The sequence below is a fragment of the Papio anubis genome, chromosome 11 (genome assembly GCF_008728515.1).
Source record: "Papio anubis isolate 15944 chromosome 11, Panubis1.0, whole genome shotgun sequence".
Taxonomy (NCBI): domain Eukaryota; kingdom Metazoa; phylum Chordata; class Mammalia; order Primates; family Cercopithecidae; genus Papio; species Papio anubis.
Window position 1 is genome coordinate 88,695,659 of NC_044986.1, and position 18,628 is coordinate 88,714,286.

The 18,628-nt window shown below is 53.0% G+C and overlaps 2 protein-coding genes across 4 annotated transcripts in view; one reads left to right on the plus strand and one right to left on the minus strand.

The window, feature by feature from the left end:
• The window catches only part of RASSF4 (Ras association domain family member 4), a 35,377-nt gene extending 17,171 nt beyond the window's left edge, over positions 1-18,206 (plus strand). For 2 of the 3 annotated variants that reach the window (XM_009199821.3, XM_009199822.3), the window contains exons 4-11: positions 6,008-6,150; positions 7,509-7,600; positions 8,292-8,449; positions 12,763-12,864; positions 13,152-13,203; positions 14,426-14,547; positions 15,386-15,483; positions 16,754-18,206. In XM_009199821.3, coding sequence (XP_009198085.2) covers positions 6,008-6,150; positions 7,509-7,600; positions 8,292-8,449; positions 12,763-12,864; positions 13,152-13,203; positions 14,426-14,547; positions 15,386-15,483; positions 16,754-16,814 — 828 coding nt within the window. In that variant the 3' untranslated portion in view covers positions 16,815-18,206. The remainder of the gene's footprint in view (positions 1-6,007; positions 6,151-7,508; positions 7,601-8,291; positions 8,450-12,762; positions 12,865-13,151; positions 13,204-14,425; positions 14,548-15,385; positions 15,484-16,753) is intronic. The other variant, XM_031652375.1, reaches the window with a different exon arrangement.
• On the minus strand, positions 685-2,438 carry DEPP1 (DEPP1 autophagy regulator). Its single transcript, XM_003919335.3, has 2 exons — positions 2,150-2,438; positions 685-1,593 (listed from the first exon to the last, which is right to left on the minus strand). The coding sequence occupies exon 2, from the start codon at positions 1,566-1,568 to the stop codon at positions 930-932; it is 639 nt and encodes a 212-aa protein (XP_003919384.1). The 5' UTR covers positions 1,569-1,593; positions 2,150-2,438; the 3' UTR covers positions 685-929.
• Positions 18,207-18,628: the final 422 nt, after the last annotated feature.

Consider the following 18,628-nt stretch of genomic DNA (forward strand, 5'->3'; position numbering starts at 1 on the left):
GCTCAATCTTCCTCCTCTCCTCTCTCTGTCCTTTTGCCGCTGACCAGAGGCAGCCTGATTCCCATTCCCTGATGCCTCCCCTTCTTGCTGCCAGATGCCTCTAGGAATTGGGGTCCTTCAGACTCCAGATGCCCTGGCCTGGGCCTTAGAACATCTGGACTTCCCCGGTGAAGGGCAGCTGGACAGTGCCCTGCTTCTCACCCACAACTGGGACCCTGACCATGCCATGAGCCCCCTGGGTGGAGGTGAGATAGGGGTGGGGATGGTAGGACTGAGTGGTACAGATTCTGTCTTGGCCCTCGTCATGGGGGAACTCTCCCAGTGCCACGACAGGATGTATGAGTTGTAGCCAGCAGAGTGCCCCAGTGGTGCCAGGTGACAGTCCCCCTGGAATACATCAGTGCATTTGCTAAGACTCCATGTGTTCTCTTGGGCCTCACATAACATGGACTTTGAGAATGGAGGCCAAGAGGCGGACTTGGGAGTGCCTGAGGCCTTGTTCTGAAACACCTGGGGGGCTGGCACCCCACTACCCTCATACCTTTACCACCAGTTTCCCCACCAGCGATGACGATAGCTACTCAGCGAATGGGCTCCTACATGCCTTTATGCGTCAGAATGGCCTGGGAGGCAGGTGCCAGTAATTAGTCCCGTATTACCCACAAGAAACTGAGAACACAGATGTTAAGTAACTTGCTCAAGGTGATCAGCCAGCAAGGATCAGAGCAAACGGGATCGGTAACATCTCCTCATGTGAGACAGGCTGTTATATTCAGAGGGGGTTGGTCTCACTGTGAACTGCCCCAGCAGGGGCCTCTGCAGAAAAGCATTTCTGTTCCAGAGACCTGCCAGGGACAGTGACCACCATGGGGGAAGACGGGAGATGTAGACCCACCGAGCTCTTTACAGAAGCCTTTATTGGGCAGGGGTCAGAGTTCATGGATCACCGGGAGGTGCGAGTAGAGCGTTCTGAGGACACTGCTGGGGCGGGGGCTGCGGGGGGAGGCCATGGCTTGGGCAGGCTGCCCCAAAGTCCAGCTTCTTAGGTCAGAGCTCTGCTGCCCATCCCGCAATGGTCTTGCTAGGGAGTGCCCAGGCATCCTGGCTTCACAGAGCCTCCCTCTGGGGGCCCCCCTGGCCTTGCTGCTGTCCATCTGTCTGTGCGGACCCCAGAGGCCAGCAGAGGGGCCAGTCCTCCTCGGCAGGTCCCTCTGGCTTGGCTGCTTTTCCTGGGACTCCCCAAAAAGCCAGTCCAGGGGGTCCACAGCATCAGCCGTGGGCAGTGTGGGCTGCTGGCCACTGAAACGTGTGGTGATGTCCCGCAGGGACACAGCAGGGCGGCCCTTCCGGCAGGCCTGGGCTGGCCTGTGGGGTGGCCTGGGTTGGCCCTGGGCCGTGGCCTTGTTCAGCACAGAGGTGGGTTGTGCCAGTCGAGATATGGATCTCACGTAGTCATCCAGGCTAGGAGAGGGCGGGGGCTCCTGCCCAGGACCCCCAAGCAGCATCTCCTCCGTGGTCTCCCGAATTGTGGGCAGATGGGCCACGGAGAGCAGAAGCCGGGACCTCATCACCCTGGCGAGAGGAGGCGGCAACCTGTTGGATAACAGAGGCCAGGTGGTGAGGGCCTGCCATGCATCCCACCGCCCCTCAGTGTCCCCACACTCCTCTGGGGCTGCCTGTAGGAATCTGGTGCCCTGAGAGCAGTTCGAAGTCTACAGAGCCCAGACCAGAGCTCGGACTCCTGGGCTCTTTCTTCCTGTTTAAGTTGAAAACCCAAAGGCTTAAGATTTTATCCTTATTGTTTCAGAATGTGCACAGATAAGAGAAACCAACCTAACAAACCCTGGTCAGAGGAAAGCTGGGTTTAAAACCAGGATCGGCCACACACCTTGGGACCTTTGGCAAGGCCACCTCTCCAGGCCTCCACTTACCCATCCGTAAAACAGGGTTATAAATACCCCTGGCAGGGATGTTGTAGGAAACACATGAAATAACCCCTGAATCCCTTTGTAAATGCAAAGCCCTCTACAGACAGCCCTCTTCTCTAACCCATAGGGAGGCTGTGCAAGTTCAGGCTGGGAATTGCCTTCAAACATAAACAAAGTCCTTGTGTTTTGTCTCAAACCCAAGGGCAGCTGCTCCCTCTTACCTGGAGCTGAGAAGGTCTGGGGGTGGCAGGAGAATGGATGAGCAGGGACAGTCCAGTCCAAAGGAAGCCCCTGGGAAGCTTGGAGGCCAAAGGGTGGAGGGTCCGGCAGGGGGTCCAGGGTGGGGTCGCTGGGAGGAGGACGGTGCACTGAGTCTCAGAGAAAACTGTGCCAGACTCTTCCCTGAGCTGTCTGAAGATCTTCGGCAGGCAGCTGCTTTTATACCTTCCCACCAGCTATCAATCACTGTCACGAGGACCAAAAATAGCCTGCTCAGGAAGGCTCTCTTAGGAAAACAGCTTGGAGGGCGGGGCCTGGCCCAGCTGCCCGCTTGGAGGTGTTTTTCTGCCAGTAGGAGGCTGGGGAATGTTTACGCTGCAGGGCAGGAAAGGGGTGGGTGCACTGCTGGTCACCTAGGGGCACTGGGAGAGGGAGGGGTTCCACTGGGCCCTCACAGGTAGCCCCAGGGCCACCCCTGCCCCAAAGCTTGTTTCCCACTCTGTATTACACCAGCCCATCATGACTCCTGTGAAGTTGGGCCAGGTCCTCGGCAACTTTGATGAAAAATCAGCAGCACAGGACCCCAGCCTGGAGGCAGCTGAGGCTGGGTCCCTAGGCCTGCTCTTAGGATAGACACACCCTGCTCCCAAGGGACCAAGAGCAGTCTGCGGGGTCTGACCCTGGTCTTCTTACACCCCAGATGGGGTGCTTCCTGAGGATTTGTTTACTTGTTCACCAGATGTGAGGTGCTACTGTGTGCTGTGACTGCACACACAGGTGTGGCCCCCTGGAGCTCATATTCTAGTAATGGAGGAGATAGAGCCAGAGATGAGCGGGTGCTGTGATTCAGGCAACAGCAAGAGCTGCCTGAAGGAAAAGCACAGCAGCACAGTGGGACGCTGTGGTAGGCTGCCGCCACAGGAACAGTGGTCAGGGGTGTCTTCCCTCAGAGCAGATATTGGAGCAGAAACCTGAAAAAAATGGGAAAATGCACATTCCAGGTGGCGGGGGCAGCACGTGCAAAGTCCCTGTGGTGAGGTGCTCCAGACGGACATGCCCAGGGCACAGCAAGGTGCCTGCAGACTGGCCCATGTAGGAGGGGGTCAGTGAACCTTGGCGTGGATGCTGTGTTTCCCTCCAAGAGGGAGGCAAAGACACTGCAGGGTTTGAACAAGGGCACTGCAGTCTGGCTTCTGCTTCAAAGGATCGCTCTGGTTGCTGGGACTGGGCTGGGGCTGGGGGGCTGCCAAGGAGCACCTGGGCAGCATTAGAAAGCCACCGCCTCTGTCCAGGAGTGACCATGCCAGCAAAGGAGGCTGCCAAGGACGAGGGAGGCAGTCCCTGGGAAGCTCCTGTACTCCCCCGACAGGCCACAGATCCTCTGCCCCAGCCACAGTCCCACCTGGAACAGGCCTGCCTGTGCTGCAGGTGGGGGAGAAAGAGGAGTCCCCCAGAGGTAGCTCAAGCCTGAGCTCTCAGTACTGGGCAGACCCCAGACTCCCTAGGCAAGCAAGAGGAACTGGCAGTCCCAAGTTCTTGAATTCTAGGTGGGAACTCCATGTGCACAAAGGCATCGGAGCGGGGAGTGCCTGAGACAGTGAACAGGATTTCAGTGGCACACGGCACTTCTCACCTTGCCCAAACTCTTATATCTTTTGTAGACCCTTTGTCTAGTTCGCTGGCTCTTCTTTGAATTTATTAGCAATGAGCAGATTAGTCAAGAGACTAAAAGGAGGGAGACGGAGAATTTGCTGCTGGCTGATAGGACTTTCCCTCCATTCAGATGCGGCCAAGCTGGGGGAGGGTGAACCGTGGTGGGCGGCAATGTTGGGGGAACACACGTCACCTCTGCAGGGGTGGCTGGCCTGAGTCATGGCTAGCCAGCCTGCCCCAGTACAACCAAGCCCCCGACCTTGTCCAGGCAGGTCCTGCTCAGCTTTCCTCCCTGTCCTCCCTCACTGGTCTTCCAGAGTGCAGTGCACAAGCACCCTCTCCAGGAAGCTGCATTGCATCTCCTTCTGTGTCCTGAGCCCCTCATGGCTGGGGCTGTGTCTCCTCCATCTCCCTCTGCCTGGAGTCCAGGGTGGGGCTGGAGGGCAGTGGGTCTCCACGAGTGAGCCATCCCCACAAGCTGTCTCCACTGAGAGGCACCCGAGACCAAGAGGCAAGAACAGAACCCGCCGTAGACCTTTGAACTCCATAGATCCGTGCTGGCCTCTCCTTCATAGGGAGCTCAGTGACACATCTATGCTTGTAGAGCACCAGCGAGTATCAAAAACAGCTCTGGTTTCTGCTTGTTTGTTTTCCTTTTTAGCGGATAATGCAAGGTCATATCTGGAAGCTGTGTGTGTTTTTGATAACCTTTGGATACACTGTTTTCTCTGTGGATGGCAGGATGTTTGAACCCAGAAACCCCATTGCTAACTTACCATGAAATCCACATTGTGCAGGGTCTTCCTGAGTGCTGCCAGGGATACGAAGAAGTTTCCATGGCATCCCTGTTCTCACGGGGCTTTTAGTGCCAACGAGGAGAGAGAAATGGGATTTGTGAATCTAAAATATGGGTCAGAAATACTGCATAATTCCTTTATATAAGGAATCTAAAATAGGCTCATAGAGGCAGAGAGTAAAAATGGTGGTTGCAGGGCCTGGGGCAGGGAAGGAGGAAGTGGGGAGTTTCTGTGCAGCTGATATAATATTTCAGCTATGCAAGATGAGTAAGTCCTGGACATGGGCTGGGCAACATTGTGCCTACAGTGAACAATACAGTATTGTGCACTTAACAGTTTGTTTAGAGGGTAGTTCTTATGTTATATGTCCTTACCACAATAAAACATAAATAAATAAGAAAATTAAATGTTGATTGAGATGGCAATGGGAGAATGATATTCCAAGTTAGTTGTGGAAAGACTAGTGTCAGAGCACATTAGGAGTGCGTAGCTTCAAGACCGCGGCTCTGGGTAGAGGGCAGCCGAGGTTGCTGGCAAGTATTCTGGCAAATGACTCAGCTTGGCCAGGCTTACGCACAGAGTGACTGGGATTGGCACAGAGGCCTGGCGTGGTCTCGCAGAGACAGAGGCCTGGAATAGGTCAGAGGCACTGAATCAAGGGCCCAAGAGGTGCCAACCAGCACTAGCAAGGTGCCTGCAGAGGACTCTGTTGATTAGGGCCCCAGGTTGGCAGCAGAAGAGGAACCATGTCACCTGCAGACCTAGGGACACTGAGGCAGGTTGGGGACATGGGATGAAGGCTGTTGTAGAAATTCTGGCATGGGATATAAGGTTAGTGATGTCTAAGCAGTGGTGAGAAAAGCAAGCCTCTCTGTTAGCCCTGGCAAGTCGACACTGCTGCTTTCGGGAGGCACCAGGAGAAGGGTGAGGCTGAGACACAGCTAGGACAGAGAGTGCCCACTTCTGCTCTGGTGGGCGTGGGACCCTGCAGGGCCTGGTGGCACAGGAACTGGTGGCACAGGACCCCCCCTCCCAGGTGCAGTGTGGGCAGAGAGGTCCCCTGCTTGGCACGAGCAGACAGACTGTGCGTTCCTGGAACCACTTCCTCACTGCAGTGTGGACGTGTCTGCCGGCCAGCAGCTGGGTTCCTGTGGGACACCTGACTCAGCCCACTGCGCTCCGGGCTGTGTCCCTGGCCAGGCGTGAGCTGAGCACATCTCAGGCTTCCTCCCACAGGGCCTGGTCACATGCCTCAGGACACGTAGTGGTTGATGGTCCTTCCCGAGGGGATGGGGCCACTCAGGAGGAGGGATGTGCAAGGCCTAAGTGTCCAGAGCATCCCATCCCTAGGGGGCACAGGGAAGGTGGGCAGCTGCTTTGGGGGAAGGGCTGATGTGTGTACCCCCACAGGAAGAAGGGACTCTGATCATCGAGGGGCTCCTCAACATTGCCTGGGGGCTGAGGCGGCCCATCCGGCTGCAGATGCAGGATGACCGGGAGCAGGTGCACCTCTCCTCCACCTCATGGATGCCTGGACGGCCCAACTGCCCTCCGTGAGTACCCGGTGGCTTCTGTGACACCTGCTCAGCCCAAGCTCCCTGTTTGGGGTGTGGGTTGGGGATATCCCGAGCCTCAGGGTGGGAGCCCTGTTCCCTTATGGGACACTGGCATGGGAGGGTGACCCAGCCTCATCGCCATGCCCCGTGACTGCCTCAGTCCACAGCCTCACCCAGAGTGGCCTCTCCCTCCCTCCTGGAGAATGTTCCAGGCTCCCATGACCTCCATTTCTGTTTCTCAAACTTCCTCCAAGCCACCTTGCTGGCAAGAAGGGACGACTACAGCCAGCAGGGCTCCCAGCACCTGTGCAAGCTGAACATATCTTGCCGTCTCTTGTTCTATCTTAAAAATGCACACAAATTTAGCCTCTTACTACTCTGTTTTCATTTTAATGTCAAAATTTTTAAAATAAATTTGTCAGAATTTCACATTAGATTTGTTTAATATCGGAAAAATGTTTCCGTCAGGAGGAAATGGTCTCCTGCCTGCCTTACTGTTTAATGCACATTTATCTCCTCCTCAGCCCACTCCCAAAAGACGCAGTTAGTAGCTGGGCCTTGCCTGCTTCTCCAGTAATAACTCCTGTAGAGAGCACACATTCAGAGCTTTGCCCCCTTCAGATTTCACATAAAACCCATGCTGTGACAGCACTCACCACCCTGACAGCCCTGGCACATCCCTAGGTGTCCCGTCACTCAGCGAATTCTGAGCCACACAGAATTAGATCATAAAGTCAGACTCCTTAGGAAGGCTGCAAGTGTGACTCACATGTGCCCCTCCTCGAGGTACAAGCAGTCACAGACAGCAGTCGCGGCTGGTGCCCATGTGTTCTCCAGGATCCCGTCTGTCTTCTCCTCCCCAGGTTCCCTGGGCTGCAGGGATCTGTCCCATCATACTCACTCCTTCTCCAGCCCAGCACTGGCTGCCCTGGCCTGGGGTTCATCCTGCTAAGAGGCCTGGAGGTTGGGCCCTTCTAGGTGGCCCCTGCCTGACACCCCACCAGGCCTTTGGGAAGCCCAGTGAGCCCGTTTGGCACACAGCTGCTGGCCTGGCTAAGCCTGGTGCCTAGGAATGTGCAGGCCCTGACTGCGTTCATGCATCCATGTGTCTGTGTGATGCAGTCCAGCACAAGCCCTCAGGCCAGCCTCACTTCCGTTCAGCAGATGCTGGGGGAGGCCTCTACTTTTCTTTTATTGTTTCAGACTGACTCTCTCGGTTTGAAATCCAGGCCTCACCTCAGCCTGCCGTGCTTCCCGCCTGTGTCCTGCCCCAGGGGCTGCTGGTCTCTTCTCCTTGGCCTGAGCTCCCTTTCTCTGCCAGCAGCCATCTCAGCACCGCAGTTGTCTCTTTTCAGAAAGGAGCCATCGCCCCAGGACGGGAACATCACAGCCCAGGGGCCGAGCACTCAGCCAGTGCACAAGGCTGAGAGTTCTACAGACAGCTCAGGTAAGCGGAGCCCACGAGCTGCCCACACCCCTACCTCATCCAGGGTAGGAGCAGAGGGGCTTGGCTCACAACCACAGTCTCCGAAGGACAGCTTTGTGCCCCAGCAAAAGAGGGGCTTCACCTGCTGGACCCCTACCCAGGTGCCTGCCTGTGAGGCGCTCTGCCCTCATTCTGGCTCCTCTTTATGGAAAAGTGAGCAGAGGTTTGGGAGGTGACAGTGTAGGGGTGGCCTGAGTCCCCTACCCTATGTGTGCTATGGGAAAGGAGCATCCACAGAGGGCACTGCTCCCTCCTGGCCCCTCGCCTCCCTCTGGGACCTCGTCCTCATCCTCTGTACCTGCTGATACATCCTTTTTGTGCCCCTTCCCTTAGCACTCAGTGAAGGGCCTGTTTCAGAGCAGGGGCTCAGAAGACAGGGCTGGGGCCACCAAAGACCTCCGTGGGCACCCTAAGACAGAGACCAAGAGGGGTATGGCCATGTGACATTGTGACCCAGGATACCCTGTCTGGGTCTCACCTTCCTATCTGCAAGCTGGGAGTATCCAGCCTCCAGTCCAGGAATGGCCCTCACGTCCCCATCTGCCCCAATGCACATGACCACAGAGCTCTAGGGAGCCAGACCTCCTGACAGCAGGCAGTTGCTCTGTCAGGATCACCCACCCTGCCATTCTCTCATCCATTTCTCATGCAGGGCCCCTGGAGGAGGCAGAGGAGGCCCCCCAGCTGATGCGGACCAAGAGCGACGCCAGTTGCATAAGCCAGAGGAGGCCCAAATGCCGTGCCCCCGGTGAGGCCCAGCGCATCCGGCGACACCGGTTCTCTATCAATGGCCACTTCTACAATCATAAGGTGATGCCCCAGCCTGGTCTGTCCCCTGGGTACATGGGGAGCCAGCCCTGAGCACAGGCACAGCAAGCACCATGACCTGTGTGGGGGCTGCTGGCATTCCTGTGCCCTCAAGAGGAAAAAGCTCCTGCCAGGTTGCATCCACATAACAGCCCCGTTTATGACCTATGCATTTTCCAGCACATTCTCACTGTCAGTCCATCCTCATAAGTCACACAGATTTCTGGCAAGTAAGCGAAGATGCCCTGGGCAGACAGTAACGCTGAACGTATCTTCAACGAGGGCGCTTTCTAGGAGGCTTCCCCCGGAACGCGATTGGTTGATCCCTGGGAACACTGTGTATCGAACCATCACTCACACTGAATAATTAAGCAGGAGTGTGCCCAGGACACGTGTGTCTGTGCCCCAGAGAACCTGGATGACCCCAGATTCCCACCATGCAGCCTTTTGTCTAAGGATGCATTGTACTGACCTCAGGAAAAGCTTTCCTTCCCCAAATTACATCATTCTATAAACAAACTGAACTATAACAGGATAAGTTGATTGTTACTATAAATAGAATGGTTGGCTGTCTGGGCAAGGCCCTGGATGGAGCGTCCTGTGACAAGCCACATACTACCCACATCACTGGGAAATGCAAACTGAGATTTCCAGTTGAAGCAGCTGCCCTTCTTGATAGAGGATGACTTATGGCAGGGAGGGGGCCCAGGGGGAGGGTCTCAGGGTCTGATCTGAAGCAGCAGGTGTCCCAGGTTAGGCCATCCAGGGGCCATTCAAGCCACACTTGGGGTGCCCTGGACTTTGGAATGAAGCCGAATTCTGCTGGGCAAGCTGAAGGGACCCTGCTTTAATTTCAGGATCTCCCTTCCATCCCCTGCTAGGCTTGTGGTGAGTGAATGAATGACAATAGGGTTGCCTTTGCTAAGTCCAGAAAAATCCAGGACTATTCCAAAGTAGAGTTTCCCGAGAGAGTAAAGGGGACCCAGGGTTGAAGTTAGGCAAAGATTAACAACGGTGTAGATTAGCCCAAGGACACATAACATGACTTGAATATTCTTTAAATCTTGTTCCAAAAGGGGTTTAGTGTGTAATGTGTTGAGTACCCATTGTTAGCATTCAAATAAAGATTGATATGCTAGTTTAAGGAATTACTCAAAAATTTTCCAAAATATATGCATGAGTTTAGGTATTTTCCAGTTCTATGTTTCTTACCGAAAAAAAGCCAGGCAGGGGGGATTCTTTTGCTCCACGATTCAAAGTACTGAATGGTGGGGTTTAGCATTGGTACATTCGCTTCTCCTCGAAGGGTCTCATTCATCACTAAGAAGTGTGTCTGGCACAGTAAACCTTATTGTAGTGATTGCCAGTGTCATAGGAACACCATGTCCTAAGCACTCTGCAGCCTTTGAAATGAACAGTGAGGGTTTTCATCACAGCCTCTCATTTCCGTCTGAACCACACTATCAGGAAGAGCTACTCAGCCAGACGACACGGGGTCTCAGCCTGTCACCCAGTGAGGGCAGCTTTTCCTCCTAGTGACAGATTTGCCTATGAAATGTGAATCCATTCTTCCAGAAAAAAGTACTGCTTTCAAGGACAGGGAATAATATCATAAGCATTTGGGGCACCAGCTCCCCCATCTTCTGGGTGAGTAAGGGGAGTCCCAAAGAAAATCACTGTACAAGAAGCCCTTTGTCACTACGCTCAACATCCATACAGAACTAATGTCCTTAGAAATTAGGACACAGATTCCTTGAGTCAGAGGCAACAATTGAAAAATAAATAATTCCTAGCATTGAATTTCTGAGATAGTTCCAGGTTTTGTTTCTTAGAACTGTGCACTATTACTTCACTCGGTCATTTTCCAAAACTGTTGTGATTCCCAGAAATGTTGGTTTTATTTCCAGACTGGGTAAAACTTTGTAGCTCTTTCTACTGCCTGACCTGTTGGATTCCAGTGCATTTTGTTAGAGAGAAACCATTTGTGGTTAGAGATGAGAAAGTAGCCACGGGGCCTTTTTTCCTACTTGAAGTTGGTTGGTATCACCTTGAGAAAAGGCTTTATGCAGAAGAAACACAGTGTCTTGTTAACAAGAATTTTTGTCTTTTTGAAATAGCCTAACTCCTCTCTTCCATATTTCTTTCTTTTCTTTTCTTTCTTTCTCTTTTTTTTTTTTTTTTTTTTTTTTTTGAGATGGAGTGTCACTCTGTAGCCCAGGCTGGTGCACCGGCATGATCTTGGCTCACTGCAACCTCCACCTCCCAGATTCAAGCGATTCTTCTGCCTCCTGAGTAGCTGGGACTACAGGTGTGCACCATCATGCCTGGCCAATTTTTGTATTTTTTGTAGAGACGGGGTTTCACCATATTGGCCAGGCTGGTCTCGACCTCCTGACCTCGTGATCCTCCCACCTTGGCCTCCCAAAGTGCTGGGATTACAGGCATGAACCACTGCACCTGGCCCTCTCTTCCATATTTCTTTGGACAAGAAGGCCTAATCCCAGTCCTGGCTTTCTGTGTAACTGAGTCACTCTGCACCTCAACTAGAATCAAGCCGGGGGAAGCAGATCAAGGTTGAGTCTCTGGCACAGCATGCTTCATTTTATTGTGCTTCTTGTTACTGTACCTCGCAGATTGTTACAGATGGAAGGTGTAAACATCTGCATTTTTTTTTTTTTTACTACATCCGCGTTTTCTGCAAATTGAAGGTGTGCGGCAACCCTGTGTTGAACAAGTCTGTCGGTGCCATTTTCCAACAGCGTGTGTTCACTTTGTGTCTCTGTGTCAGATTTTTTAGCAATAAAGTAGTTTTAATTAAGGCATGCATATTTTTGAGATGTAATACTATCTCACCCTTAAGAAACTACAGTATAGTATAAACATATCTTGTATATGCCCTGGGAAACCAAAACATTTGTGTGACTCACTTTATTGAGATGTTCGCTTCATTGTGATAGTCTGGACCTGAACTCACAATGGCTCCCAGATGTACCTGTACTTATCAGAGCAGGGACCAGTGGGGGATACTGAATAGGTCCTTGAACTCTCTGAGCCTCAGCTACCTCCTTGGGAAAACAGAGCTAGGATCTCAGAGGAGGAATATGTGAATCTAAACTTGAGTTTGAAAAGCAAGGGGAGGTTCACCTGCAGAGAAGTCACATTCGCTGGGAGGCACCAGCACCAAGGGGGTAACATGTAGGTTTTCAGGAATCATGGAATCCTTTGAGTCAGGGCTCTGTCTTTTCTAGATGAGTGACTCTGAACAAGCTGGGTAGCCTCCTAAAGCCTATGATTCCTTTCTAAGAAAAGGGAACTGGTTATAGGTGCCTCAAAGGGTTGTTATGAATGTTAAATCAATGATTGTATGTAAAATCTTGGGTTCAGTACACAGCTAGTGTTTATTGAGGACCGACCTATTTCCTTATGTGTCAGGCAGAGTCCTGGTTGATTTCATATATGGTGTCTCTTAGGCAAAGGCAAGATACCTGCAAAATATAATGTGCCCCCGCCGCCCCCCAGCCAGATTGTGAAGAAGCTCTATGACTGGAGCACAGGGTGCTTGTTAGGCAACCATAGTGTCATACGCACATGGCATGAGAAGAACTACAGATGATATTGCACAGGCCCCAGGAAGCCTTCAGATACTTTTAGATCCATGCTTTCAAACAATGCTTCTCACATTAAACTGCACAGATTGCTTGGCCTTGTGTTCTACAAACGCGAACTCCGATTCAGGTGGTGTGGAGCAGGGTAGGGAAGGGAGCCGAGACTGTATGGATGCAGCTGGGCTAGACCTCACTTGGAGGTGCATGGGTTTTAGAAGTTTGTGCCTGTAGGCAAGCGGTGCAGAGTACAGATTAGAGGGACTGAGACCAGAAGGGAACAAACTGGGAAGCTGATGGGTTGTGAACAGTGCCTCTACTAGGCACCGCTGGGAGAATGAAGAGGAGGGTACAGACTGGGGAACTTTCAACCTTAGAATCAACAGACACCTGGTGACTTGATCAATAGAAAGAGTGAAGGAGAGACTGGTTCCCCCACCCTTGTGAATGACTTCCATGGTCCTGGTTCCTCGGGTCCAGAGAGCTGGCCCTTCTGGGTGTGTAGACATCTTCCTTAGGCCTCTGGAAGGCGTGCACTACTACAGCTTCCCGGAGTGTCCCCCAGGTCTGGGAACAGCTTGTGTGTGCATCAGCGTGAATGGACAGGCACAAGTGTTCCCAGCGTCACCTGCTGCCTGGGTCTGTTCACCATCGTGATGTCAGCCCCTTGTCCCTTCGGGGCCTGCCCTGAACTTCTCTCCCTTCCTGGTACAGACCTCCGTGTTTACTCCGGCCTATGGGTCCGTGACCAATGTGAGGGTCAACAGCACCATGACAACCCTGCAGGTGCTCACCCTGCTGCTGAACAAATTTAGGGTAAGCCTGGCCAGGAGCGGCCTTGCCCCAGGATGCCAGTGATTTGCTGTTCTGTTGGGGGTGGGGTTCTGGGGAAAGTTGCCCGTGGCTCCTGGGCAGAAGGTTTAGCAAGGGTCCCTCTGCTGAGCTTTTGTCTTTCGGATTTCAAGCAAGAGGGGGTTGGGAGAGGGCAGGTTCCTTGTGGCTTGTCTGTGTGTTACTGGGGGTGTAGTTACTGTCAGGGGATCCTCTCGGTTCTCTCCCATCTCAAAGCACTGTGATCTGACTTCCTGTGACTGCCCGTGTAGGTGGAAGACGGCCCCAGTGAGTTCGCACTCTACATCGTTCATGAGTCTGGGGGTAAGTACCTGCCCCACTTCTGGATCATAAAAGCAAAAGGTCTCTGCCTGTTCAGCAAGCCCCCTCCCCACCAACCACCGACTGTACTCCCTCCCAGACGGGCTCTGGGCTGGCTTGCCTAGTGGGCTGGGGCACACTGTGCTTCCCAGTATGAATATTTCTCCCCCACCCAAAGCCGGGCACACTATGGAAGTCTTAAGAAAAAGAAAACATACTTTGGGCTTCAAATTTAAAGCACATTAAAATGTTCTTGGATTTTCTAGGTCGCTCAGTACATTAAGTTTAATTCTTTCAGGATTCTGAAAGAGAATCCCACCAAGCTGTAGGAAGCCTCCCTCTCCGCCTCTTCCAGTAAATGGATGGGTCCCTAGCTCATTGGGGCTGAGTCAGGAAGGGTAGGGTGTGTGTCACAGTGCATCAGGCCCTGGCTCTCCCATCTCAGCTTTTCTTTCTCCTACCCCCTCAGATCTTGTTTCTCTTCAAGCTGCACCTTTGCGGAATGACACTGTAGGGGAGGAAAAATATCTTTTCCTTCTACCCATTTAGGTTCATTGGCTGAGGCCCTGTATTTAGATTAACAAAAGCCTGATTAAGGAGAAGAATAGACAGAAGTTTGTTAACACTTGCATCATGCATGCCCTTTGGAATATCCAGGGATGAGTGGTTAGAATTTGGGCTTAAATAGCATATTCACAAAAGAGCAGTAAGTTTTTAGGGAAGTGACGGGACAGAGCAGAAGCGCCTGAGTTTCTGGGGAGGTGAAGGGCCGGAAGGTCACTGCATGGGGAGCTGTCGTCCCACGGAAAGGCTTCACCGGGACATGCTGTGCAGGTTCCTCTGGTGCCCTCTCCAGACTGAGGAGGGGCTCAGGTTGTCTCTGGTGATTAACTCCATCCTTCCCTGGAGAGGGGCAGGGGCACACCTTGGCAAATTTATGTCCTGCTTTTCGGCAAATAGGGGAGGGCAAAGAGCCTCACTTGCATCTTCTTCTTCTCAATTGCCAGCTGCTCCACTTAATCCTTATGCCAAAGTGGCAGATTTGGGGGCCCTGTTCTGCCTTCCTTCAGCATGAGCAGGGATCTCTCAGGGCAGTGCTATTAGAGAGGTCTGTGTCCTTAGGGTTCCCTTCGCCCCTAGACGTGCATTTTCTATCAGTTCTTAATCTGGAACAGAGAGAGGTGACTAATCTGCCGTGATTTTTGTAAACCATCTTCTTTTTCAGAGCGGACAAAATTAAAAGACTGCGAGTACCCACTGATTTCCAGAATCCTGCATGGGCCGTGTGAGAAGATCGCCAGGATGTTCCTGATGGAAGCTGACTTGGGCGTGGAAGTCCCCCATGACGTGAGTGGGGGCTGAGGCTAGGGAGGCCTGCTCTAGGGTGAGGGGCTCTTGGGTGACGAGGCCTACCGAGGACTCCTGGCCAGAGCCCTCTCAGGTGATGTCTCCAGGAGCTCCATACCCTCCCGAAGGGCTCCCAGCCCAGCACAGGGAGGCACCAGCCCTCCCTCTCCCATCAGTGACCGCCAGCGCCAACAGCTTAGGGAAAAGAAGAATTTGGGTCCTATAAAACCATGGCCCTGTCCTCTTCCTTTCAGGGAAGTAAAGTCTTTTCCTTTATTGGAATGTATTTTGTTGTCATTATGTGAGAGACCTATGCAAAGGGTTTTTAACTAGGCCCTACCTTGCACTTGTGGAAGACAGGGAGCTATTTAAGTCTTACCGATAGCCTGAGTTCTGACTAGACAGTGAGTGCATTTCCAAACTCCTCTGCTTAGAGGACGCTTAGAGGCTTTGAACCTCAGGTAGGAGGCCCAGTGACCCCATATCCCTCAGGCTGCTGCAGTTGCATTCCATTGTTAGAAACAATGGTGCTCCCACCTCCCTACCCCCCAGCCCAGAGGGCACCCAGTGGGACAAGGCTGCTGTACTGAATGCTATTCCTAATATTCAATTTAATATTTCCTCCCAGGGATAACAGTTGCCTTTGAGATAATAATAGGCTCCTGTCCTGGCATCTGTACACAACCCAGCAGTGTGGGGGTGGGGTGGGAAAAGCGGCAGCTCCTTCCATGGATACAAGATGTTGGCTGGATGGGCCACTGTGGAAGCCTTGAGGAAAAAAAAAACATACTTTTGGCTTCGAATTTAAAGCACATTAAAATGTTCTTGGATTTTCTAGGTCGCTCAGTACATTAAGTTTGAAATGCCGGTGCTGGACAGTTTTGTTGAAAAATTAAAAGAAGAGGAAGAAAGAGAAATAATCAAACTGACCATGAAGTAAGCAGCACTGAAACAGCCAGTCATGAGTCCTGAACATCAGGGCAGGTCTGCAAGGCACAGCACCAGTGCCAGCTGGGAGGTCTCTCTCCTCCATGGGCACTGGTGCCCTGGCATGGGAAGGCCTGCTAACCCTGGCTCTCTGGCATCGCCCTCTGGCCCCCTGCTTGGTATTGCCACCACGCTGGGGTGACAGCTTGCCAAAATGGTGGGACGCAGTCCTGATCACCCATCCAGCCTTGGCATCCTCACCAGCATAGGCATGAGCTGCAGAACACCTGGCAGGAGACTCAGGCAGGAACGCAGGTGGGCGCTGGGTCAAGCTTCTGAGGTCTGCTAGTGATGCAGCTCCAAGGAGCAGGCATGCTGAGGCAGACTTGGCCTGGTCGGGGCCTTTCGTCCTAGTGGGAATTCTGAGCCTTCTCCAAAGTGGCAGATGTTGGAACTCCCAGCCTCAGCTGATGTTTTCAGGTGCAGAGGGCCAGTTCAATGAAAAGGTGAGCAGGTGTCACCTGCCAGCTCCTGGGGACACCACGCCAGGGTCTGGCTGCATGAGGTTAGCCAGGCTGTAGTCCCACTGACGTCTCCCCCTCAGCAAAGTGAACTGTGGTGCAGGACTTGTGGAGGGCACCCCACCCAGGGCTGGCAGGGAGGCAGCTAGGAAGGAAAGGGCAGGAGCTCACTGAGAGGGCCTGGGGTGGGTGGGAAAAGGATGGGTATTAGCTTCTGGTTGAATGGCCCACGGAAAGCCACATCCTCCACAGGCTCCTGTCTGTGCAGCCAGACCCCACACAGACAGAGGAGACCAAAGTCAGAGGGAATCTTCTACTCTGCAGTCGGTCCTGACCCTGTAGGATTTGAGAGCTGAAAGGGATCTGGGGGTCAACTAGTGGGTCCACTTAACGTACAGAGTGGACACTGAGGCCCAGCACAAGGAAGGTTGCCGCACAGCTTACGGCATAATCTGGGCTGAAACATGGGCTTCCTGATCTCTGCCCTACTGCCCTGTCCACTCCACTGTGCTGTTGTCTGTATTAGAGTCTTTGCAATAGAAATGACAACACTCCGCTTTGATGCTCTGTGCAGTCCGCAGCCCGGTTTCGCTGCTCCTCATGAGACGCAGGCCACAGCCTTCCCTCTCTCTGGCAGAGGAGAGATGAGGCTGCTGCAGGGATCTCCTGAGCTGGCCATCTGCAGGTCCCTCGCTCTGCTGCCCACCTCCCTGCCCTGTCCAGCCTCAGTGAGTCCTCTTGGCGATGTCTCCCTCCAGGTTCCAAGCCCTGCGTCTGACGATGCTGCAGCGCCTGGAGCAGCTGGTGGAGGCCAAGTAACTGGCCAACACCTGCCTCTTCCAAAGTCCCCAGCAGTGGCAGGTGCACACTGAGCCCTGGTGGCTGGCCCCGGCTGGTCACATTGACTGATGGCCACTGCCTGAGGAATGGAGCGCCTGTGTGTCTACCTGTCTGAAGCCTGAGCACCATGATTCCCACAGCCAGCTCTTGGCTCCAAGATGAGCACCCACAGGAAGCCGACCGAGGCCTGTGGGGCTAGGAACTTGCTGGGTCAGATCTGTGTGGCCAGCCCTGTCCACACCATGCCTTTCCTGCACTGGAGAGCAGTGCTTGCCCAGCCCCTGCGGCTTTAGCTTCATCCGCTTGCTCAGTGCCTGTCCCGGAGACCCTGTGGTCCACAAGCCCCTGTCCTCTTCCTTCATGTGAGATTCTTGTCTGCCCTCATATCATGCTGCCCCGCAGGAACACTGTTGGGAAAAGCAGGGCCTGCCAGCAGGTATGAGATCTAGCCTGCTTTCAGCCGTCACCTCACCACAGCGTCCCCGGCTTCTAAGCCTCCAATGTCACCCTGTGAGTCTGGCACAGCTCAGCCCCAGCACAGAGGTAAGACCAGGAATAAGGCCACAAGTATCTCACTTTCTCTGCAGAAATCAGTCTTTACTTCATCAGAGAGACCTAAAGGGATTCTTCAAAGGAGCTTGCTGCAAGAAACACGGCCATTCAGTCACATTGACGAGGGTCCACATGGCATTGAGAGGTTGCTGCCCTGTGTGGATGAGAGTCCACGGCTGCCCAGCAGCAGCTCCGGAAGGCAGTGTTCAGCCCCATCACCACTGTCCAGTGGGTGCCTGTGTACCTCTTGCCTTTTCTGGGCTTGTGTTTCTCTCTTCTAGTGGGTGGGGATGACTTTCAATACTTCCCCGGAAGGAAGAATGATAAGGAGAAATGTCTGTTTTGAGGAAAGGGCTTTGAATTCCCTAGGGCCAGATACTGAACAATTTGTGTTTGTGACTGATGGAGAATTTCAGGAATGAATGAGACAGCCTTTGCGAAACTCTGCAACAGTTTACATCAGTCATGTGAAGTATTTGTCTAAAACAGAGCAAACTGAAGACCAAATTAGTCTCCTGTTGAGGTCCATGGAAGGCAGATTTAAAGGGAAGAACCACAAAGGCTTGCAAAGATAGGAGAAGCTCCATCTCTAAAGCATGTAGAAGCTCCTTACAGGTGCCCATCAAGAGCAGAGCTTGGAAGCCACCATGCTGTGCGGAACTGTTTGTCAGGGCAAATGTCACAGCAGGATTTCCCCAACCCAGCTCCATCATCACAGACACAGCTGCAGGGGAGGCCTGTTCACTGTTTTGGCGACTCTGCTCCTTTGGCAGCATAGATCCTTAGGTGCTCAATAAAGGCGTGCTGTATTGAACTGAAGAAGTGAGAACCAAGCTTTCTTTTTTTTTTTTTTTTCTTTCTCTGCGTCTCCCCTGACTCCCTGCTCTAACTTCTGAAACTCTTATCCTAAACGATGTGTGGCAGAAGAGCCACAACTCGCTGCTCTAGGAGCCGACATGACTCCTTCATTTCTGTGCATGCCCTGAGGACTAGGGTGGTGCCTGAGGAGAAGCTGCCATGGAACATGCAGGCGTCACTGGTGGGAGCCTACAGTGACCTGGATGATGAGCAATAGAGTCACCCTGAGCCACAGAATCTTAGCATCAGGAGGGCCCCAAGAATCTTCCAGGCCAGGGGCTCAGGTGGGATGGAAGCAGGGCCTAGGAGAGGGTACAAAACAAATCAAACAGGAGCTCCCAGGTAACTGCACTCCCAAGCTATTATTTACAACCTCAGGTGTA